The 23,850-nt window shown below is 44.9% G+C and overlaps 1 protein-coding gene across 1 annotated transcript in view; it reads left to right on the top strand.

Moving 5' to 3' along the window:
• SLC12A8 (solute carrier family 12 member 8) overlaps positions 1-23,850 on the top strand; it is a 145,910-nt gene that overhangs the window by 18,641 nt on the left and 103,419 nt on the right. Inside the window, exons 3-4 of the mRNA XM_042903005.1 lie at positions 11,121-11,267; positions 15,640-15,831. Of these exons, the coding sequence (XP_042758939.1) occupies positions 11,121-11,267; positions 15,640-15,831 (339 nt within the window). The remainder of the gene's footprint in view (positions 1-11,120; positions 11,268-15,639; positions 15,832-23,850) is intronic.

Genomic DNA, 23,850 nt, shown 5'->3' with positions numbered 1-23,850 from the left:
ATAGCTTTTGTTGAACTTACTATTTATTTATTTTTAAACTTTAACATTTTGATAAAATTTCATAGTCATAGAAAGTTGCAGTAGCACAAAGAATGCTCATATACTCTTGACTCAGATTTCACCAGTTGTTAACATTTTGTCCTTTTGCTTTATCATTAGTATGCCCTCTGTTTCTATTCCATTTATGTATATATATATATACACATATATATATGTCTACATATTCTAATATATATTATATTCTATATTTTTCCCTAAACCATTTGCGAGTAATTTGTATACACCATGTACCTCTATCCATGAATTCTTCAGTGTGTGTTTCCTAAGAACAAGAATTTTCTTTTGCCTAACCACAGTATATTTATCAAGATCAGGAAATGTAATATTGGTAATCCTATTATCTAATCCATCATTCCACATTCCAGCATTCCAGTTTTGCCAGTTATCCCCCTAATATCCTATAACATTTCTTCCCTGGCCCAGAGTCCAGTCCAGGATTACACATTGCACATAGTTGCCACGTCTCTACCTTTTTTTAAAATAATTTTTTTATTAAGTTTATTTATTTTGAGAGAAGGTGAGGAGGGGCAGAAAGAGTGGGAGAGAGAGAGAATCCCAAGCAGGCTCCACACTGTCAGTGCAGAGACTGATGTGGGGCTCAAACTCACAAACTGCGATGGGGCTCAAACTCACAAACTGAGATCATGACCTGAGCCCAAATCAAGAGCCGAATGCTCAACCAACTGAGCTACCCAGGCACCCCATACTATTCTTTAATCTAGAACTGTTACTTAGACTTTCTTGGTCTTTCATGACCTTGACATTTTTTGAAGAACACAAGTCAGTTATTTTGTGGAACATCTCTCACTTTGAGACATGACCCCTCACAATAGGATATAGGTTTTGTATTTTTGGCAGGAATGCTCTAGAGTGATAGTTGTGTTCCTCTCTAAGATGTACAGGACTTCTGTTCGTCTCATTTTTGGTGATGTTCACTTTGGTTATTTATTTAAAGTGGTGTCTGCTAAGTTAATCCACTCTAAAGTTACTGATTTTCCTTTTGTAATTAATAAACAATTTGTTGGGGATACTTTGAGACTGTGGAAATATCCTGTTCCTCATTAGTCTTTCACCCACTGGCATCGGTATCCATGGATGATTCTCTCTTTTTTTTTTTTTAAAGTTTATTTATTTATTTCGGGAGAGAGAGAGCATGCACATGCGTGCATGAGTGGGAGAGGGGCAGAGAGTGGGAGAGAGAGAGAATCCCAAGCAGGCTCTGTGCTGTCAACATAGAGCTGGAAGCGGGGCTTGATCTCACAAACCGTGAGATCATGACCGGAGCTGAAATCAAGAGTTGGACACTTAACTGACTGAGCCACCCAGGCACCCCAGTCATGGATGATTCTTGACAGAATCAGTTGTCACTGTCATGATTACAAAATGGTGACATTTCTAATGCCATCACTCCTTCTACAGATGCCAATCAGTCTTCTACTGTAATGAAGGACTTTCCCTTCTTCCTCATATTTTAATTTATTCATTTATTTACATCTGCATGGACTCAGATTCTTATTTTATTACATAAATATTCTCCTGCTGTTATTATTTTGATGCTCAAATTATTCCCGAGTTGGCCAGTTCCCTTCAGGCTAGTTCCTATGTCCTTATAACATATCCTTTTCTTTTTCATCGCTTTCTTGCTTTCTGGCACAAAATATTCCAGGCTCATTTTGTACTTTCTCTTCCCTAGCCTTGAATCAACCATTTCTCCAAAGAGTCTTGGTTACTTAAAGCAAGGAATAGGGGGCATCTGAGGGGCTCAGTCAGTTGAGCATTCGACTTTGGCTCAGGTCATGATGTCGTGGTTTGTGAGTTTGAGCCCCACATTGGGCTTGCTCTGTCAATGCAGCGCCCAATTAGGATCCTCTGTCACCTTCCCTCCACCCCTCCCTGACTTGTGCTCTCTCAAAAATAAATAAATATTTTTTTTAAAAATAAAAAAATTTAAAAATTAAAAAAAAAGAAAGTGAGGAATGGTATTTAAAGACCAAGATCTGGGTGCTAGGTATGTGCATCGCTACTGGGGTGTTTCTGCTTATAGAGCCTTCAGGTGGACAGAGAGAAGGCATACATGCACACACACACACACACATCCAGCTCTACATTTTTCTATCTATATTAAAAACCACAAGTTCAAACTGATACTTCTCATTCCAGTCCATCACCCAGGGTTCATTCTTCTGTTCATTCCTCTTTCTTTTGTTGTAATTCCCTTCTTCAACCGTGAGAAACTTAACTCCCATATATATTTACTTATTTGCTTAACCCTACAATTCATAGAAAGTAGATTCAGAATCGAATCTAGTTGTCAAAAACAACCTTTATATCTAGAATTTAATATTTGTACTTATTTTTACCTTTAGACTGAGAGCACATAGTCAAAGAACCAGTTATTCTGGTGAGTTTCTTTCCCACCTTCAGCGTGGTTACGTTCCTTGCCTGAAATACAGTCAGGCTAACTTATTTCTCTGCGTTCTAATTTTTCTCTCATCCTTATTGATTTGATTTGATTTGATTTTGAGTATGTAAAACATTAACGTGATTCCAAATGTCAGAACTACTCATCACATAACAATTCTTAAATAGGTATAATATCTGTTGATCCACTGATGTCCTCAAGAATAAACCTTTTGCAGTTGATATTTAGCTGGTTTGCCTATTACTGAGGGAAGGCGTTAGGACCCATGTTGCTCTGTGATGTTAAACTCAAGTAGACTTTCTAGTGGCAGCCTGAGTCCTGCAAGAAAGGCTCTGCCCTTTTGCCAAGGAGGCTGGGAAGGGCAAGGGAAGCTCCTGTTAAGTGGCCATGGCATTGCTGCTGTGGGCTCCTGCCATTTGTGGGATGGTATCAGGTGTCCCAGGCACTGTGCCTTTGGGCTCTGAGTTCAGCGGGCAGAAGTGGCTATTCTGGGGAAGAATCTGCCGTGTGGTTCTAGGAGGCAGAACCATCAGCATCAGTGTTTTCATGGCATAGGAGGATCTTGCTCCTCCTGGGGCTGTGCAGTTGTGGGACCAGGTTGTGCCTTTGGAGATTATCAGCCTTGGACAAGGATTAGGATGCACAGCACGGAAAAATCACAGATCAAGCTTGTAGAAACTACTGTATATAGACTCTGGCTTTCAAACTAGTTCTGTGGCAGAGGAGACCCACATTACCACGAAGATCTCGCGTTTCTAGCAATGCTTAAATCAATATTGACCAAGGGTGCTGCCCAGATTCGAATCCAGGGAAATCAGACTTTGACCACTCCATGTGGATCCTGACCTCCTCTGCTGCAGAACCATTTCCATTTCTAGCATCGGTTGGGCTGACAGAACACTCACTGGGTGTCCATTCTAGAACTAGTGCAGTACAGAAAGGGGCTAATTTTTCCAATGCTGGTCCTGGGCGTGGGTTCGGAAGGCAGCTTTCAGGGCTGAGCTACAGAGCGAGGATTTACCCGAAACATGAGGACAAGTTAGGTGGGGAAAATAGAAAATACATGGTCAGTAAGACCTCTTTTCTAACTCTTCTTCCTGACTTCCCTGAGGTGACCTTCACCCACATTTAAAATTGTCTGTCGTGCCTCATGCTTGCAAAAGCTGTCACAATTATCATCACATCTGAACTGCACAGAACCCCTACAAAGCAAGTATGTGGCTGTCTGCATCTCAAACAGGTACCACAGGTGGGCCCCGGCCCCTGGAGCCCCTGCCCAGCTCCTGCACATGGCGGTGCCTGTTCCGAGCCGTAGGAGGGGGCCTGCGTCTTCACATTTCAGCAGCAGCTTGGCATATTTTCTGATGTGTAATTAATAAATAATTAGCTTTCTGAAAGCAAACTTCTGGCTCATGTGTGTATATTCCAGGCACAATCAGTCTCTGTGGGGAAGGGACAGGCTGTGTCTTGCTCTGACCCTCTCCCGACCTGAGTGGGCAGAAGTAGTTTCTCACCTGGTTTCTTTTCCTCCAGCTGCCATTAGAGAAAAAAGGTACCATCTCACATGTCATGTGTGTTCCTTAAGGCCTGGCAGGTGGTCTGCTGGCGGTGGCTGCAAAAGTCTCCTGGGCGTGAGCACATATCATTGCCTACCACAGAACTTTTCTCTCTCACTCCTCTCAGTTTACTGGGTGCAGGAAGCTGAGTGTTTCCTTCTCTGGGCACATTTCATGTACAATTTTCCTGCCTTTCTAGATACCCTGCTCAAGTGTAGAGATTCTCTAGTCACAGGAGAAAGACTTCTATCTCTGAACTACAGTACCCAGCACACAGGCATGGTGTTTCCAGTGTGGGGTGCAGGCCCCTGGGCTCTGAGGACAAACCCTGGCTTCTTTCTAGTCCTGGGAGCTGGGGAAGGAAAACCCTTGCAACAAGCATGAAGGTAGATGTGCCCCCTGGAATCTGCCAAACTTGTTCTAGCAGGCTGAGGGTCCTCAGGACAGAGAGAAACTGATCTTTGAGCTTGGGTGGCTTTTTTTTTTTTTAGTTTATTTATTTTTTAGAGAGAGAGATTGAGGGATGGACAGAGAGAGAGGAGAGAGAGAGAATCCCAAGCAGGCTCCCTGCTGTCAGTGCAGAGCCCGACATGGGGTTTGCATTCACAAACTGTGAGATCATGACATGAGCCAAAGTCATGAGTTGGACGCTTAACCAACTGAGCCACCCAGGTGCCCCTTAAGCATGCTTATGGTGCCCATTCTGAGGGGTTTTGTTTCTCACTCTTTTTTGTCTTATTTCTTAGTGTCCACCTCTGCTTCCCAGTAGGCTCCATATCAGATACTGCCACTTCCCTTCCTCACAGCCTGTTATGTCATGGAATGTGGAATGAGACTTATATTATTCTGGAATTGATGCCTGGGGCCCAGATCTGAGGACGATGAGGTTCTAGGAGAGTTATCAATAGCTGGGATCAGACCTCTCCCCTGGATAGTTCCCCGAGATAGCTTAGAACTGGAGCTGCTCAAAAGTGAGCCAGGCAGCCCTGGCTGTCATGATGCACCTTGGCCCAGCCTGGTCATAGCATCTGGCTTTCTCAGGTGATGGTTGGGATTTAGGCTGTCACCTGTGTCACTCACAGTGGGAAGAAATGGGGAAGACTGTTGTCTTCCTGCAGAGACCTGTAAAGACTGAGTGGAATTCCCAGTGTGTTCTTTTCACCTGTTTCCAGGGGGACATTGGCAGCATAGTGGTTGAACACTTCTCTACAGCTCTGAGCGATGTCAGTAGCCCCCAGGGATTGAGCCCCTTGAGCCAGAGTGAAGATGTGATTCTGAGGAGTGATAGTGACCTGCCTCCAAATCAGTGGCATTTCTCTTCTCAGTAGACAAAGCCATAGACAGAGTATCTTTTGCATATGGTACCACCAACTGCAGCTTGAATGGGCCTGGTCCTGGCTGTGGATTGGTATCCAGTGTCCTGGGCAGGGAGCCCCTCCGTTCAGTCTGGTGAGCTGTGACATTTCCACTCCCTAACCAGGCCCAGCTTGCCGGAGCCTGGCTAATCTCACACCTTCTCCACTGGGCACATGGTGCCAGAGCCCCAGCCTGATGAATACAATGAGCCCTTCCTAAGTCTCTTCTAGGAAGCCAGATACCTAGCTAGCCCATCCTCAAGAATCTGCAGTGTGGGCGGATTGCAGCTCTGCCCAGATTGGTAGAAGACAGGATTGCTTTTCAGTCTGCCTCCCAGCTCAGCTCTGTAAGGAAATCTATTTCCCCCCTGAGCATGGACCTGCCTGTGCCAGTCTTGCAAGTGAAAAAAAAAAAAAAAAAGCCAGTCTACAGAGAGAACAAATCTGTTCTTCTATTGAACTTCAGTTTGTAGAGGAGAATACTTTTTTTCTAAACCTGCTCATGATTCTCTACTGTGACTCTGGAGGGTCTAGAGACTGTCCTTTTCTCTTTCCTCCATGAAAGAGGACTGTGTGAGGAGCAAGTTTCTGTTTCCCTTCCTTAGCACCTATGTCCCCTGGAAGGGGTTTTCAAACTAAGTGAATCCTCAGCATCTGAAATGGTTAAAAGAGAGGTTCAGGGATGGGGACCATAGAGGCCCACCTGCTTGCTCGTTTCACCCACCCTGCACCCACTGCCCTCCCACTTAGAACTCACTCCTCGTAACCCTCTACCCCACAGGGTCTTGCAAACTGAGACTGACCGCGTCGTGTCCTATGGGGTTGTATCATTTTGCCAACTGAATGGAGACACCAGGAACAGCCTGAAGCTTTCTAGCCTTACCCAGACGGTGGTCAATGTCACTCCTGCCTCTACCAAAACCAAAATGAAAGTGGGGTGGGCAAGACCCCTTGAGACAGGGTTGAGACTGGGCATTCCTTGCATCCTCCAAGTCTGGAAGGAAGCTGAAAGTCTCAGAAGGCCCTCACAAACCAAATGCTTACACTTGGAAATTTTGATTCTTTGGTTCTAAAAAAGTGATTCCAAATGGAATTGCTGACAAATCTGAGGTCAAACTTATTGAAAGTTAGTTAGTTAGCAAACTGCCCCATCTTAAGCTGAGCCTGCAGTAAGTTCTGAGATGCATGGGTTTCTGTCTGCCCTCACTCTGAGGATGAGACCTGTGGCATCTGACACCCTACAGGTGTTCATCTGGACCTTGGCAACACCTCACAGCCTTCCACAGGGGCCCAGCTGGCTTCTGCAAACAACATGACCTTTCCTTTAGCTATCTAACTGTTAGTGACATCTGGGAACTCTTGGCTAATTTTTTGGCACACAGCTGTTGGGGCCACCCATGTGGATCCCCACAGCATCTTAGACAAATTGGACATGAAAGACAAGACTTGGTCCATGACATGGCAGCAGGACCTCCCTGCAAATGATTCCAGATAAAATGAGAAATTTCTCCGAGTCATTCATCTCCCCGCTCTGGTAGACAGCCTTGTGTCCGGTGTGAGCACGGCGCTTAGCCCAGGGCCACCGCAGAAGCCCCCGCTGTTGTTGTTCCCCACTGTACCACCCAACTTGCTCTGGCATAGTAGCTCAGAAGGTGAATAATAAAACTACTTTTCTGGATTTTTTAAATTTTTAAAATTTATTTTATTTTATATTTTTAAATGTTTATTTTTGAGAAAGAGAGACAGAGTGTGAGTGGGGCAGGGGCAGAGAGAGAGGGAGACACAGAATCTGAAGCAGGCTCCAGGTTCTGAGCTGTCAGCACGAAGCCCGATGCAGGGCTCAAACCCACAAACCGCGAGAATGTGACCTGAGCCGAAGTTGGATGCTTTAGCCACCCAGGTGCCCCTGGATGTTTTTGGAAAAGGTAGCTCAGAACTGGTCCAACTGTCACCTACCATCACCCCAGCTGTTCTCCCTCCTCCTGCCCCCAATGATAGTAATGACTGGGTAGAGGCACAGAGGGAGAATCTGTGAGCCATAGCCTTCATGGCAGGGCATATCTGAAATATGAGGGGATTCCTTACCCTCCCATAAAGGAGGGAGTTGGGTGTGAGGTTCCAGGGTGTGGGGGAGAAGCTGATATTCCCTTCTCCTGTTGGATGTCTGCTTGGGTGCAGATCCATGGCTCTGCCCTTGGCCTGAGCAGGAGTGAAGGGGAATTGGAAGAAGCTGGCAGGGCAGAGAGAGAGTAGGGTTGTGGAGTAGCCAGTCATGATATTGTGATTTATAATGAGAAATAAATATTTGGTTTTTATCCCCAACCCTGGCACAGAGCTCCTAAAACCCTTGGAATTTTCTAAGTGATAAGAGTGATAAGGGTATCTGGATATTCATAACCATCCCTTTTCAACCACAACTGGGTTTATGTTAATAAGGTGACTTTTGGAAAGCACCTAAGGATGGGGCTGGTTGCCCGGGGCACCAACCATGATTAGAGGGTTGGAACTTTCAGGGAGAGAGGTGGGGGCTGGAGAGTGTGAGTCAAATCCCAATGGCTGGTGATTGAATCAACTATGCCTATGTATGAAGCATCCATAAAACCCCCAAAGAACGAGGTTTGAAGAGCTTCCAGGCTGGTAGACACATAGACATTTGGGGAGCGTCGTGTGCCTGGAGAGAGCATGGAAGCTACACACTTCTCCCCCATGGGCATCTCCCATGGGCTGTTCCAGGGTTATATGCTTTTATAACAGCAGTAATCTAGTAAGTGAAGTGTTTCTCTGAATTCCTTGAGATGTTCTAGCAAACTAATGGAACTCAAGGCGAGTGTCATGAGAACCTCTGATTTAGAGCCAGTCTTTCAGAAGCACAGGTGACAATTTACACTTATGACCACCATCTGAATTGGGGGGTTGACCAGTCTTATGACTATTTCCAGATAAAAAATATCATAATTAAATTGGATTATAGGACACCCAGCTGGTGCTGGAGAAATGCTTGGTATGGGGGGGGGGAAAACCCACACATCAGAATTGGTGTCAGAGTCATACCAGCCGTGGGCCATCTGACTGGTCACTCTGCAAGGTCACTGGTTTGAGTCGTCTAGCTGGCAGACTCCTAAAAAGTCAGCTGTGGGGCAGTGGCAGAGGCTGGGGGCATCCTGGAAGTGGTGCAGCTGCAGGACATGGTGGAGAAGGGAGAGGTGTGAGGAATGGGCACCCAGTGGTGCTTCTATGCTGATGCCTAGAGACAGCGTGTCAGTGCAGGGGGTGGGGGGCTGGGAAATGCCGTTGTGGTCTCTAAAATACTTACTTAGCATTTTATTCTAGGGTTCTCTGTCTCATCCTCTTTCCCTTTTTCCTGTGCTTCTGTATCTTCTTCTTCTCTCTCTCCCTGAGCTTATGCTGGTCTCTCTCTCTCAAGAACATCAGGGTTGCAGCTTTGGAGTTAAACGCAGGCTCTTCCTACTGGCCTCTGATGAGTAAATGCAGGTGCTGGGAAGACTTAGTTATATTCTTTTGTCACTTGGTAAAAAAAAAAAAAAAAAGAAGAAGAAGAAAATAAGCACATTCCCCTCAGCATCCTGAGATAAGCTGTCATGACCTGGTCCCCAAGCTCATTTTAAACCATTTATACTTTTATTCTCAGGGTAGGGAGTCTCCTTAAGTTTCTGCCTCCTTTGGGAAGCCTCTTTAAGGCTGATTTAGCCCCACGAGATCCATGGAGTGAAAGCTTCTCATAAGCCATTAGGTAAACACATAAAGCAGCCTTCAGAGTGGACATGCGAAGGCTGGGATGGAAGAGGAATAAAATTTCTAAATTCATGATGGGAGATCCATGGGTAAGACAGACGTCTTCATAATTTAACAAAGTTCAGGATGTTACAAATGGGAACCTACAGAATTGGCTGTTAGGAAAGCAAAGGGCAAATAACCGGAGGTGCAGGGCCAAGTACAGATTTTATAGTCTGGCGTGGACTTGGGGCCATCCTGTCTCTCCTCCCAGCCTCCTTCCTCTGCTCTAACAGGGGCCCTCTCCCTGCCTGCCTCCCAGGGGCATTGTGAGGATCAAAGGAGAAGATTGATTTGGAAGGTGAAAGCCACTCTCTGAATTATTGCTCTTCGTTGCTGAGAGCTGCTATTGTTACTGCTGTTTCTAATAAATAACAGACCTATAACAGGCCTTCGTAGGAAAATGTAGGCTTGTGAAAGACAGATGAACAGAAATCTGAGTGGAGTCAGGGACTGGTGGGTTATGCCATCCCATGGGGTGCTTAAGGCTTAACTGACTGCCCTGATGGTTTTTTAAGGACCTTTCTAGGTCTGTGGGTGCATGTTACAAGAGGAGAAGAGGAGCTGGGCTCCTCTCCTTTTGTTTTGACCAAGGCCGGTTGGCCTCAGCTTTGGGTCCTCGATCATGGGCACATCCTTTGCTCTCAGCCATTCAGAAGCTCTGACCTTAGATTTTATTTCCTGTAGTCTTAACTTTTCTGCCTTCTCACTGTGCTTATAGGTCACATACATGCTCCAGGTAGACTGCTTGTCCACACCGGTCCATAGTTGGGGCTTCCTAGTCCCTGTAAGGTGAGAATCCCTGATCACTGCTATGGTAGTTTGAGGTACTGGAAGACTAGTGACGTGTGAAGTTAGACTACTATCCTGTGCAAGAGCAGCTCACAACATGAGCTGCTACTAGTTTTCTGCAAGTCATTTTAGTATTTCCACAAGGTTTAGTCTTTTTAGTAAAGAGTTTCCATTTGAGTGTTTTGTTAAAGTGCCTTTGTTATTTTTGAATTAGAAAAATAAGGTAGGCATCTGTTTAACTGCTTATAAATAAGCCTCTGGTTCTAAACAGCTGCCAAAGGATGCCTTAGAATCCTGGGGTGTGGGATGGAATGGAGCTTAGAGATCACCGTAACAGCGGTGTTCAGGCAAGAGAACAGAGACCGCTCCAGGCATTAAAAAAAAAACTTTTAAAATGTTTAATTATTTGAGAGAGAGGGAGAGAGCAAGCATGAGCAGGGGAGGGGCAGAGAGAGGGAGACACAGAATCCGAAGCAGTCTCCAGGCTCTGAGCTGTCAGCACATTGCCTGATATGGGGTTCAAATCCACAAACTGGGAGATCATGACCTGAGCCAAAGTTGGACACTTAAATGACTGTGCCACCCAGGTGCCCCAGGCATTTTAAACAGAAGTAATTTAATATGCAGAATTCATTACAGCAGTATTAGGGACGGAGGCTCAAAAAGCATAAAGGAAGTCTACACGAAGATTAGTAACTGCTGGAAGCTGCTATCCCAGTGGGACGGAGATACTGGGAGGGAAAGTGGCCTTATCCAGAAAGCTGGAACTTAGAATCCCACACTCACCTAGAAGTGACACACAACACTTCTACCTATTTTCCAGAGGCCAGAACTCAGTCACATGGCCACGCCTACCTGCAGCCGTGCTGGGAGTGGTCTACTGAGTGGCCAGAAGGGAACCAGCCTGCTGGACAACCACTCTGTGCCTGTGTGGGTACAGGGATCACTGTCGGGAGAGAACAGTGACGCTTTTGCAGAAACAATCTTCAAGACTGTGCGCACATTCACACCTGCCCTGGCATACTAGGGTGGATGTATGTCAGAGCGGAGTTCTCCTACCCACCTCCTGTTCTACTTCCCTTCCCTTCCCCTTGCTGGCCCTCTGAAGTGCTGCATGCTGAATTCTGTGTGCTCTGTTTTCAGGGGACGCTGGCCCAGCCCCAGCCCTGGTGGAAGAGCCAGCTGTTTGTGTGGGAGCCAGTGCTGTTTGGGACCTGGGACGGTGTGTTCACATCCTGTATGATCAACATTTTTGGGGTTGTCCTTTTCCTGAGGACTGGCTGGTTAGTGGTGAGTGATGAGCTGGTGGCCCTGGAGTTTCTTGTGAGCTTGTGACACGGAAAGGTCTGCACTCTTGGGCATTCCACAGGGCAGGCAACAGATTCCTGAAGCACGGATGCTCCAGAAACATGAAACAAGAAGCAAGTACATATAGCTAGCGTTGCTATTTAAATGAGAATCCTGAGAACCTAGGCCTCAGACAAAGCCTCCAATGGAAGCCTCGCCATGGATTTAAGTTATATGAGCACAGAAATATGAGCAATGTGAGTCAGGGCACATCCTGGATGGGACTAGAGGTGGATCAGAGAGAGCAGACTGGTGGCAGTTTTGCCTCCGGTTTGTGACCCTCTCCTGCTTTCCTGGTATTTTTCAACTTGTCTGGTGCCCTCCTGGTGGCACTGGTTGCCTTGTCCCACCACACACAGATCCTGTGTGAGAGGCTGCACATGGCAGTGCTTGGTCACAGGTGCATGAGATCATGGGGGTACATTTGCTTCCTCCATGGAGAAACCAAAGGCCTCTTCTTTGTGTCTTTTCTGAAGGCATCCTGGGAGCTTCCAAGCAGATGTGTGTCCTGAGCAGGGGTTCTGAACCCCTTACATGTCACCTTCTTCCTGGGACACCAGTAAACTAAACAGGCTGCTCGAAACAAAAGGCTAGCCAGTCAGGAGTCATTGATGAGCACCTAACGTGTTCCAGGCACTACAATGTACCAATGGGATTATGAAACAGAAGGCCCTGTTCTTCCCTCTGGTGAGCTAACAGTCCTGGGTAGATTTCACATCAGGAATCCAAGTGGTTTCTCAAAGCAGCATTAAATACCTCAGGAGTGGAATAGGCTATGAACATATGGTGGCTAAGTGTCCAGGAAAGCTTCCTGGAAGAGGTGTGGTTCAGCCAGGCTTTGAGAGGTGAGCTGGGTTGCACAGATGAAAGAGAGAGGGGGTCATTCAAGGTGTGGAATGTACTAGTCAGGGTTCTTCAAGGGAACACAGGCAGAACCAATAGGAGCTATATATCTATAAAAGATATATAGAATGTCCTATATATATGACTGGGGGGTCTGATGAGTCCAAGTGAGACTCAGGTAAGAATTGATGTTGCAGGCTTGAATCCAAAGACTGGGAGCACAGGCAGAATTTCTGTGTTGCAGTCTGGCTACAGAATTCTTTCTTCTTTGGGAAACCTCAGTCTTTGCTGTTAAAGCCTTCCAACAGATTGGATGAGGCCCTTTGGCATTATAGACGGTAATCTCTTTTTAACAAAAAATTTTCTTTTTTAACATTTATTTATTTTCAAGAGACAGAGAGAGACAGAGTGCGAGTGGTGGAGGGGCAGAGAGAGAGAGAGAGGGAGACACAGAATCCGAAGCAGGCTCCAGGCTCTGAGTTAGCACAGAGCCCGACGTGGGGCTTGAACCCACTAACCTGAGCTGAAGTTGGACACTTAACTGACTGACCACCCAGGTGCCCCTAGACAGTAATCTCTTTTACTTAAAGTCTACTGACTGTAAATGTTAAGCACAGCTAAAACAAAAACAAACAAAAAAAGTACATTTACAGCAACATCTAGATTACTGTTTGACTAAATAAATGGTCACCATATTCTATCCAAGTTAACACAGAAAATTAACCATTGCATGGGCAAATTCTGGGGAAGGAAAGCTGAGCTGTGACAAGGTGTATGGGGTTCTTAGCCCCTCAGGAGGCCTAGGTGAGGCCAGACCTTCCTGAGCTCTTTTACCTAGGTCATTAGCTCAGGGTTCAGCCTTAATCATGGCCTGGGTTACGCCTGGGTGGCTCAGTCGGTTAAGCGTCCGACTTCAGTTTGGGTCATGATCTCACGTTTAGTGGGTTCGAGCCCTGCTTCGGGCTTTGCAGTCTGTAGCCTACTTCAGATTCTGGGTCTCCCTCTCTCTCTGCCCCTCCCCCACTCACACTCTGTCTCTGTCTCTGTCTCTTGAAAATAAATAAATGTTAAAAAAATTTTTTTAAAAAATCAGATCCACCCAGGGGTGGGTGACTTTTTTTTTTTTTTTTTTTTAATTAACATGTGAAAGCTTAGAGCAGGGTCAGCCAAACTCCCTAGTGTAGCTATAAGAATTTATGCCTCCTACACCCTTCCCAGACTTACAGGGCCTTCTGCTTACAAAAACACAAAGCCTTCATCTCAGACTCCTTGTTGTGCAGGCAGATTTAGGCTTCTGGTATCCACCTCTGTTTTTAACCTCTTCCTAAGGGCCACCTCACTGCCCAGCACCTCTCCAGCCTGTGTCCAAGGGAGGCCCATCAGTCTGACTGCTGTGTGGCAGAGGAAGATGTAGCCAGTGACAGCTGGGTCCCTGGGCTCTGCTTCACACAAGGTAGTTATGGAATTGTAGAAAGGAGAAAAAGGTAAGCTTTCTCTATTTTTTTAAGTAGGCTCTATGCTCATCATGGGGCTCAAACTTACAACCCCAAGATCAAGATTCACATGCTCTGCTGACTGAGCCAGCCAGCTAGGTGCACCCCAGCTCTCTTTATTTTGATTCTTTTTTTTTTTTAAGTTTATTTATTTATTTTGGGAAAGAGAGAGCAGCAGAGGGACAGAGAGAGAGGGAGAGAGAATCCCAAGCAAGCTCCACACCGTCAGAGCAGAGCCCAATGCAGTGCTCAAACCCATGAACTATGAGATCATGACCTGAGCTGAGATCAAGAGTTGGATGCTTAACGGACTGAGCCACCCAGGCGCCCCTCTATTTTGTTTCTTAAGTCTGTAAGGGCTTCTTCTGAACCCTCCCACTGGGTTATTTTTTGGAGAAATGACTATCCAGAGGTGTCAGTTCCCTCTGCAAAGTGAAGGTACAAGTTGTATTCATTTTCTCTTGCTGTGTAACAAATTAGTCCAGTACCTAGCAGCATGAGGCAAATACGTGTATTATCTTATGTATTATCTTACAGTTTCTGCGGTCCAGGTATCCAAGTGCAGCCTAGCTGGGTTCTTCTGGCTCAGAGTCTCTCCCAGGGTCACAGGCAGGCTCTCAGTCAGGACTGCATTCCCACCTGAAGGCTCTACCAGAGGAGGAGCTGTTTCCAAGATCACTTGCGCAGTTGTTGGCTGGCCTTGTTATGTGGGCCTCTTCCTAGGGCTGCCTCCTTACATGCAGCTCACTTCCCCGGAGACCAGCAGTCTAAGGGAGACAGAGAGAGAGAGAGAGAGAGAGAGAGAGCACACCCAAGATGAAAGCCACGGTCTTTTTCTATCCTCATCTCAGAAGTGATCTCCTGCAGAGTTCTGTTCATTAGAAGTGAGTCACCAGGTCTAACCCCAACTCAAGGGGAGGAGATTACACAGGGCATGTGTGCCAGGGACTGGGGGTCATGGGGGGGGCTGCCTTTGAAGCTGCCTGCCACACAAATGCATCCTTTTGCCCTGAAATGATCTCTTGTTTTTCAGCTTTGACATTAGTTTTACCTGAAACATCATATTTGATCATGGGAAAAAAAAGGCAAATGTGAAATGGCAAAGAAAAGATAGAGCTTCTAGGAGGTGGCATAAAGCTGGAGTGAGTAGAGGTCATGCTCAGATTCTCAAATAGACCATGTGAACTCTAAAGAATAATTTGATAGCACACTTATAATTTTGAAGATGTTAAAGTGGTAGTTTTGGCCTGAAAACCTAAAGATTGGTGCAAGATATTTTATTATCACATGCAAACAATTTGAAAACACAAAGGAAGAAAAGAGTAATTCTATAATTTCATTAAAAATATAAAATCAGCAAAATAAGAAACTGTCTGAATAAAGCATAACTGGATAAAGCATCATCCTGCTCTCTTGGCACTCACAGCCCGGAGGTAAAGATGGGCTTGGAAGCAGTACTTGACAAGTACTGTGGAAAGTACTAAGCCCGGGCACTGTACAAACCAGAGGAGGGTTCCAGGGACAGTTTTCCGGAGGAGGTGGCCCCTAACCTAAAAGGATGGGATGGAGTGAGGCTGTCTAGGAGATGGAGTGAGCAGGAAAGGCATGCCCAGGAGGGTGGTGGGGAAGAGCATGTGACTTCCTGCTAGGGCACAGGGATGAGACAGACTGGAGGGCGGGGAGGGGATGGATGGGGAGGGGCCTCATGAGGGTATCCAGTTGCTTTGACTATACCCTATTGGCAGTGGGAAGTCAGTGAAGAGTTTGAAGCAAAGATGTTTCCCTTCATCTGGAATTTCTTCCAGGCCTTATGCTTGTGGGCCGCCTCTGTCCTTTTTCAGGTACCCAGCTCTTCCTCCCCGACCCCTGTTGCAGCTCTGGAGGTGTCGGGGGAGGTGGCTAGTGCTCCTGGGAGGGGCCTGACTGGCAGGGCCTCCCTGTCCTAACCCCTGACCTTGCTTCTTGCTGTTCTGCTGCAGGGAAATACAGGAGTGCTCATGGGCATGTTTCTGGTGTCCTTTGTCATCCTGGTGGCCCTCATCACCGTGCTGTCTGGCATCGGTGTTGGGGAGCACTGTGGTGTTGGCAGCGGTGGTGTCTACTCGATGATCTCCTCGGTCCTTGGTGGGCAGACCGGTGGCACGATTGGGCTACTGTACGTGTTTGGACAGGTGAGCCTGGGGGCTGGGGGAGGAGAGTTGTGCCCTGAGGCCATCAGCATATGGGATCTGTTCCCTCGCTTGGCTGTTTGCCACCATCTTCTCATCCACGTTCCCATTTGATCTAAAGAGAGGCAAGTTGGGGTAATTGGCCCCATTTTATAGATGGGCAGACTGGGGCTCTGAGAGGGAGCTCAGAGGCATAGCTTAGCCCACTGTCCAGGACCCTGACCCAGAGTCCAGGGCTCCTTCCTCTCTACCTCTGGTGCCTTGTGGCATCCTGATCTGCCCAGGAATGCAGGGCTTGGCTGGAACTATCCTTGATGCCCATTGTAGGGAGGGGAGTGCATGACAGTGGCCCAAGCCCAGGTGGCAGCTGGGTGGCCCTGTCCCTGGGGCACTTTAGTGCTGAAGAAGGGACATTTTACCTGTGCCAAAAGACTTTCCTGGACGCGGGCACTTCTCAAATGAGCTGGAGCTTCAGGCTCATTGACAGCTTGATGGCCTTGCCGAGGAGGCCAGAGCCGTGTGTGGACGCCCTGTCTGAGAAGGAGGGGGCGGTGCAGCAGGGTGGACACAGGCTCTCAGAAAACCAGTGAGCAGGGAGAAGCACTGGGACTTACTTAGCTAAAACACAGGGATGGTGACCTAATGAGGACGAAACAAAGACAGACATTAAGAAGCAGCTCTTTGTAAGCACTTCTTGGCTTGAGAAAGGCTTTTATGATGGTGCAAAGGGTGGTGGGTGGTTGAAAACACAGTTTCAAGAAAAGAATTTGTCTAAGGGTACAAGAGTCTCCTCAAAGAAAGGATACGTTTGTTCTTTTCTTTTTCAGCAGGGTTATTTTAGTATAACTACATCTGATTCTCCAACAGCACAAAGGGTGTGTGTGTGTGTGTGTGTGTGTGTGTGTGTGTGAGACATGCATGAAAGGCAGAGAGATTGTCACTGCACTCTTAAAGCCACTTGCCTTTACTGGAGAAAGATCTTTAAGCTCCGTAGCTTGGGAGTGAGAAATAAATGGTTAGTTTACTTTATTACCCTGGGGATTTGTCTGTCGATGTTTTACTTCTGCGCTGTCTCCTAGCCAGGTTGCAGTCCTGCTCTCTGGGTAAGCAAGCTTACCTGCAGCAGCAAATACCACGACAGGGACCAGCGCCAAACCGGGGGTCAGCGAAGGGCCCCTGTAGAGGGGAAGCTGGGATGTCGTGTCTCCTGTGTGTGGGTTGCTTCAGAGGAAGGGTGTTCACAGAAAAAGTGTTTTCTGCACACTGGCAGCTGCTGCCAAACAGCCACCCCATCTACACCCTCGCTCGCTTAGCTTGCTCTCTGTTCGGGTCTCGGTGAGAAACACCGGAGCCCCTCTGGCCGGCGTCTTCAGGCCTCTCCTTTGCCTGCTGCTGACCTGGGCTGGCTTCTCTGATCGGGGTGTGGGTGCTGCATAACCCTTTTTATATGCTATTGGATTCACTCCGCTAGGATTTTGTTGAGGATTTGGTGTATGTATTCATGAGGGATATTGGTCTGTAGTGTTCTTGTGATCTCTTTGTCTAGTTTTGGTCTCATGATAAAGCTGGCCCGATAGAATGAGTTGGGAGGTGTTCCCTCCTCTTCTATTTTTTAGAAGAGTTTCTAAAGGATTAGTGTTAATCCTTCTTTAAATGTTTGGTAAAACTTAGTGGTGAAACCATCTGGTCCCTGGCTTTTCTTTGTAGGAAGTTTTTTGATAACTAATTCAATCACTTATATAGGCATAATCTGATTTTCTATTTCTTCTTGAGTCAGTTTTGGTAGTTTGTGTCTTTCTAGGAATCTGTCCATTTTATCTCTGTTATTTAATTTATTGGTGTAAAATCATTCATGGATTCCTTATAATCTTTTTAGTGTTTGTAAGATTGGTAGTAATGGCTTCCCTTCCATTCCTGATTTTAATCATTTGAGACTTTGCTCCTTTTTTTTTTTCCTTCAGTCAGTCTAGTTAAAGAAAGTTTTGGTTTTGTTGGTTTTTCTTTCTTTTTTTTTTTTTTTTCTGGTCTCCAATTTATTCCTACTCCAGTCTTTAGTATTTCCTTCCTCTTGCTTCCTTTGGGTTTAGTTTGCTCTTCTTTTTCTAGTTTCTTAAGGTGGAAGGTTAGGTCACTGACTCGAGACCCTTCTTTCAGGGTGTAATTGGGGTTTCTGAGGGTTCCTATTCCTGGGTCTTACTGACCTGTAACCCCATCATTCCAGGGCATGAATACACTCATTTATTTTTAATGACTGCTGAGCAGATTGCCTGCTTGCCCTAGAACAGGGGTCAGCAGACTTCCACTATAAAGGTCCAGATAGTAAATATCTTTGTTTTTATGAGTCATATATCTCTGTCACAACTATTCAATTCTGCTGTTGTAGTTCAAAAGCTGCCATAGTCAATATGAAAAACTGGGCTTAGCTGTGTTCCTATAAAACTTTTTTACCAAAACAGGCAGCAAGCAGGATTTAGCCAGCATGTTAAAGTTTGCTAACACTTGTTTCAGGCATAAAAATTTAGACAATATAAGGGTACCTGGCTGGCTGAGTCAGGGAGCATGCAAGCTCTTGATCTCAGGGTTGTGGGTTTGAGCCTCATATTGGGTGTACAGATTACTTAAAAATAAAATCTTTAAAAAATAGAGAGACTATAAACACTTAAAATAATCATTTTAAAGCTTGCAAATATTTTCATAACCCTGCATCCTCCCAAATCCTTCCCCATCATCTCTCTGAGTTGTTGGTGACCCCTTGGCCAGTGGAGGAAACAGTGAACTGGAGCCCCTCCTCACTCTCTGCCCCACTCACTTTTAAAAATTTTTCAATGTTTTATTTATTTTTTTGGGGGGGGAGAGAGAGAGAGAGAGAGAGAGAGAGAGAGAGAGAGAGAGAATGGGAGAGGGGCAAGAGAGAGACAGAGACAGAATCTGAAGCAGGCTCCAGGTTCTGAGCTGTCAACACAGAGCTCGACATGGGGCTCAAACCCACGAACTGTGAGACATGACCTGAGCTGAAGTCAGATGCTTAATTGACTGAGTCATCCAGGCTCCCTCTGCCCGACTCACTTTTGGGTCTGAGGGCTTCTTTGAGGTTGCTTACCCTAGATACCAAAATATATGGCTTTCACCTGCATGGTTGTGTCTGTAATTACTGCTTTACATGGTCTTTGCTGGACTGTGCAAAAACCATGGAGAACTGGAAAACTTTCGTAGACCTGATATGGGCTGGAGTTTTGTTGTGGGAGTTAACGCAGTCAAGCAGCTTGAACCTTAAACAAGGATTTCATGTCAGAAAGGAGGGGTGTGGAGGGCAGCTCTGGTCTGTTAGGTAGGTACCCAGAGATGAAAAACAAAATGCCCATGATTGTGAGGTGCAGTTGTTGTAACATAAACACGTCGGAGTGGAAGTGTTCTGCCCTGAAAGTAGGTCACTTTCTCTCTATGAAATGGTGGGTGATGCCCCCAGCTCCCTGCAGCAGAAGATTAGAAAGAAAAGGGAAAAGGAATGTCTGTGATTATAAACTTTAAGAGGTGATAAAAATACTGAAAAACTATAATAGGGGTGCCTGAGAGGCTCAATTGGTTAAGTGTCTGACTCTTGATTTCTGCTCAGGTCATGATCTCACGGTTTCGTGAGTTCAAGCCCCACACTGGGATTCTCTCTCTCCCTCTCTCTGTCCTTTCCCCGCTTGTGTGCTCTCTCTCTCTCTCAAAATAAATAAATAAACTTTAAAAATATATACATAATAAACTCTGGGGTGTTTATGCATTAAACAAGTCGACAGGGAGGTTTTCCAGTGAAGAGGTGTACTCATGGTTGGAGGGGAGGGTAGCTGGACTTCTCTGGGGAGGGGTCTGTGGTGTTGTCCATACCTCTGGGGTGGGGGTGTCAAGCTCAGTGGGCAGAGAGGTGTGGGGGGAACTTTGCTTCCTAGACACACCGTGCTCTCCGTACCTAAGTGTAGCATTTGCATAAAGTCTGCAAATCTTAATATATTTGTTTTTATTTTTCCTTTATAAAATTCCTTTAAAGTTACAAAATGATGTTCATTATAACTAGTTAACATCAGCGATAATGTAAAGAAAAAGTTTATTTCCCTCCCCATCCTAAGGTGTCCATTGCGAATACCCACCATCCTTTTCTGCCACCTTCCCTGTGTTTATGTATGTGAATTCATGATTGTTGAAGTGCTTGCTTGTTTTTACAAAAATGGGGACAGAGTTTATACTCTATTCCATGGTTTGTGTTTCTCACTTAACAATAAGTTATAGATATTCCTCGAGGTCAGTGTTTTAAACTGGTGCTTTTTTGAAAAAACTGTTTATTTATTTTGAGAGAGAGTGCATCTGTGGAAGCTCATGCAAGCTCACACAAGTGGGAAAGGGGCAGAGAGAGAGAGTGAGAGAGAGAATCTCAAGCAGGCTCCATACTGCCAGTGCAGAGCCCCATGTGGGGCTTGAACTCACAAACCAGGAGATCATGACTTGATCCAAAATCAAGAGTCAGATGCTCAACCGACTGAGCCACCCAGGTGCCCCTAAACCTGTGCTTTTTAACTAGTAGCTTAGCATTGCCTAATATGAATGTATGATAATTCATGGCACATTTGTCTTCTGTATTCATCATTTTACTCTCTTCTATAAGAGTAGTTGTATTTCTTTTCTCATTCCTAAAATCTGTAATTTTTTTTTCTTAATCAGACTGCTAGGTGTGTATGTATTTTATTTATCTCTTAAAGGATCAGCTGTTATTTTTATTTTAAATATCTTATTTTTAAGTAATCTCTACACCCAACGTGGGGCTCAAACTCACAACCCCGAGATCAAGAGTCACATATTACACAGACAGGGACAGCCAGGCTTCTCTTAAAGGATCAGCTTTTATTCTCTGAATTCTTTCTTTTGTTATTTTTCTTTTATTAATTTCATATTTCCTTTTATTAAATACCTCTTCCTACTATCTTTTTATTTATATTGGTCTTTTTTATCATGTCTTAAGTTAAATATTTTATTTTTTTCTGCCCTTTTTAACTAATAAAAATATTTAGGGTTATACTTTTTTTTCCTTCTGAATGCAGGATTAGTGTGCCTCTCAAGTTTTAGGATATAATATTCTCCTTTTCATTACTTTCTAGATCATTTGAAATTTAAAAAACTCATTATTTTGCCAACATGGCTCAAATTTATTTCTATTGTATGTTTTCCCCTTGCTGATTTGGAAGTTCTACTGTGCTTTTTGTTCTGAGAAGAGTTATAGTCCACCCTTAGAAAAGCCATAATTATACTTTTGCTATAGTTCCCAACCGAGCAGCATTGCTTACTATGTTCATCCGCCTACCAAATATGAAATCTCTATGACACTTTGACTCCCCCACATTCCATAAATACCCTCACCTCTTACCCCAAAGCTCTTAGATTTTGAGAAGATGGTTTAATTTGTGGTTGTTATTGGTTTCCTTCATAGTAAGTCTTTTCAGTTTTAAGAATCCTTATTTATAAGTTACATTGCAAATTTCCAGTGACAATACCATCGTCTATTTAACATTAACAAAGTATTTTATGAAATTCATGGCTAACTACTGTTTCTTCTTTTTCAGTAGCTAATAATAGTACAGTAAAAATGATAAGGCCAATAGCTAGTATCTCTATAACTCAAACTATGAGCCAGATACTGTTCTAAGAACTTACATAAATTATCTCATTTCACCGTTACAGTAACTTCTTTTTTCCTTGACTTTATTTATTTTGAAAGAGAGAGACTGCGAGTGGGGGAGGGGCAGAGAGAGAGAGAGAGAGAGAGAGAGAGAGAGAGAAACCCAAGCAGGCTACACACTGTCAATGTGGAGCCCAATGTGGGGCTCGAACTCGAGAACCATGAGGTCACAACCTGAGCCAAAACCAAGAGCCGGACACTCAACCAACTAAGCCAGCCAGGTGCCCCCTCACAATAGCTTTTGAAGCAAGTACTATTATTATTATTTGTATTTCACAGATGAGGAAATGAGGCACAGAGAGCTTAAAACACTTTCCCAAGTCACACAGCTAAGCCTGGGAGCCACAGCATTTGGCTCCGGTCTGATTTCACAGTCCATGCTCCTAACCACCATATCCTTTCACACAGCCTCCACGGGCTTCTCCTTTATGTTTTGTTCCTAGCATCTTCGGGCTAAAAAGTGATTTTAGCTATGAATTGGAGAGAGGGACTCTACTGGAGCCACTGGAGACAAAGGCAGTCTTTACTGCTTGGCCCACTTCATGTGAGCAAATTCTGTTCACCAGCTAGAAAAGGAAAATGGTGGGTTTGGAAGCTCCAGATGCAAATGGTTGCATTCCAGTTCTGGTGTCACCCTCTGCACATGTGAGGTGTCAGACACCTGGGAAGGTGATGATCATCACTGCATTGTTACCATTTGTTTTTTTAAATTCTGATATATCTGGCCATGAAGAGTCCTGTTGACCTGACCAGATAGTGACAGAATAGCAGCATCCTTGTGCCTGTCACACTCTTGTTATTTAGCCAAGTGTAAGTTTGAGTCATGAGGTGATGTTTCTCTCTCATCTCTCTCTCTCTCAAGGATGACTTTCCTTCTGCTTACATTTATTGGGCTCCCCCCTCCCCACTCCAATATAGACAGAAATGCCTAGTGTAAGTTTGGGGAACATTGACAATGATGGTATATGTCTAGTAGCAAAATGAGCTGATCTCAGTGAAGAATGGGACCTCCTTCCTGAGCTCCTCTCCAGTACAGAAATTATATCACCCTTCTGGTCTTTACCTAAAAGAGCAGGAAATTAATGGTACTCCGCTTCCCAGAACTCTTTTCATACAGTCAACATATCACAAAATATCTGTTGAATGTTTGCAACATAGTTAGCAAATGTAGGGGCTTTGAAGAGGTATGGTCAGCATAAACATTTTTGTTTTTTAGCATGTTTGCATTCTTGGTGGCTTGGGTAGGGGACAAGCTTATATGCATGAACTAAGAATAGACTAGTGACCCAGATAATTAATTGCATTACTTACTGGCAGTAAGCATAATATTTATTCAGAAAAGGGGGATGAGGAAAGGCTTCATGGAAGAGGAACTTGACTGAGGCCCAAGAAGAATTTGTTTCCTGAGAGAACAATGGGAACAGAGCACAGTGATGACCATGACCCAGTGGCCTGGGGGTGGGGAAGGATCAAGCCTGATGGAGAGAAGGGTGCTGAGGAATTATGAAAAGTGAGGTTGGTGTTATTTTCAAATATTTATTTGAAGTTGAGTTTTAAATATATATATATTCTCTCGAGACAGAGCATGAGCAGAGAGAGAGAGGGAGACACAGGATCCTAAGCAGGCTCCAGGCTCCGAGCTGTCAGCACAGAGCCCCACATGGGGCTCGAACTCATGAACCACGAGATCATGACCCGAGTCAAAGTCAGATGCTTAACCCACTGAACCACCCAGGTGCCCCTTAAATATTTTTTTCAAAGATAAAATTATGACTTTCAGGCAAATATAAAATATACATGGACTAAAGATTTTTTTTTTTACTAATTAATTAATGGAGGAGCCAGTAAGATGTACCTAGTTCCTGGTGAAGCAATTTCATAAATAAATGTAAGGATAAGATTGCTGATACAAAATTGGTTAATGTCTTACAGGGTAAGAAACCAAATCTTTTGGATTGTCTGTTCCACTGGACAGAAGCTATTTGCATCTCTGCTGGGAAAAAAAAATCTATAAATGGACAGTAACTTCATAAAGTCTGGGACATTTAACACGTTTAATCAATAGTAAACAATGAGTAGAACTAAGTACATTCACCTAGCCAGTCCTTGGGTAGCCTTTGTTCCATATGACATTGAAAGGATTTGCTGCCCACTTTTTTTTTTTATTCTAAGTTTCAGGTAATTTTTTTTTTTTTTAATAATAGTGACCTACAAAGAAGTGGAGAAAAACTGGGGTTTGCTTTAGTGCCTTTCTTAGGCTCTGCGAGGGGACCCCCTGTGTGCTTCTATTCTGTTTAGCTCTTGAATAA

The sequence above is a fragment of the Panthera leo genome, chromosome C2, assembly GCF_018350215.1.
Source record: "Panthera leo isolate Ple1 chromosome C2, P.leo_Ple1_pat1.1, whole genome shotgun sequence".
Lineage (NCBI taxonomy): Eukaryota > Metazoa > Chordata > Mammalia > Carnivora > Felidae > Panthera > Panthera leo.
Note: the sequence above shows the minus strand (reverse complement) of the source record. Positions and strands in the feature narration are given on the sequence as shown.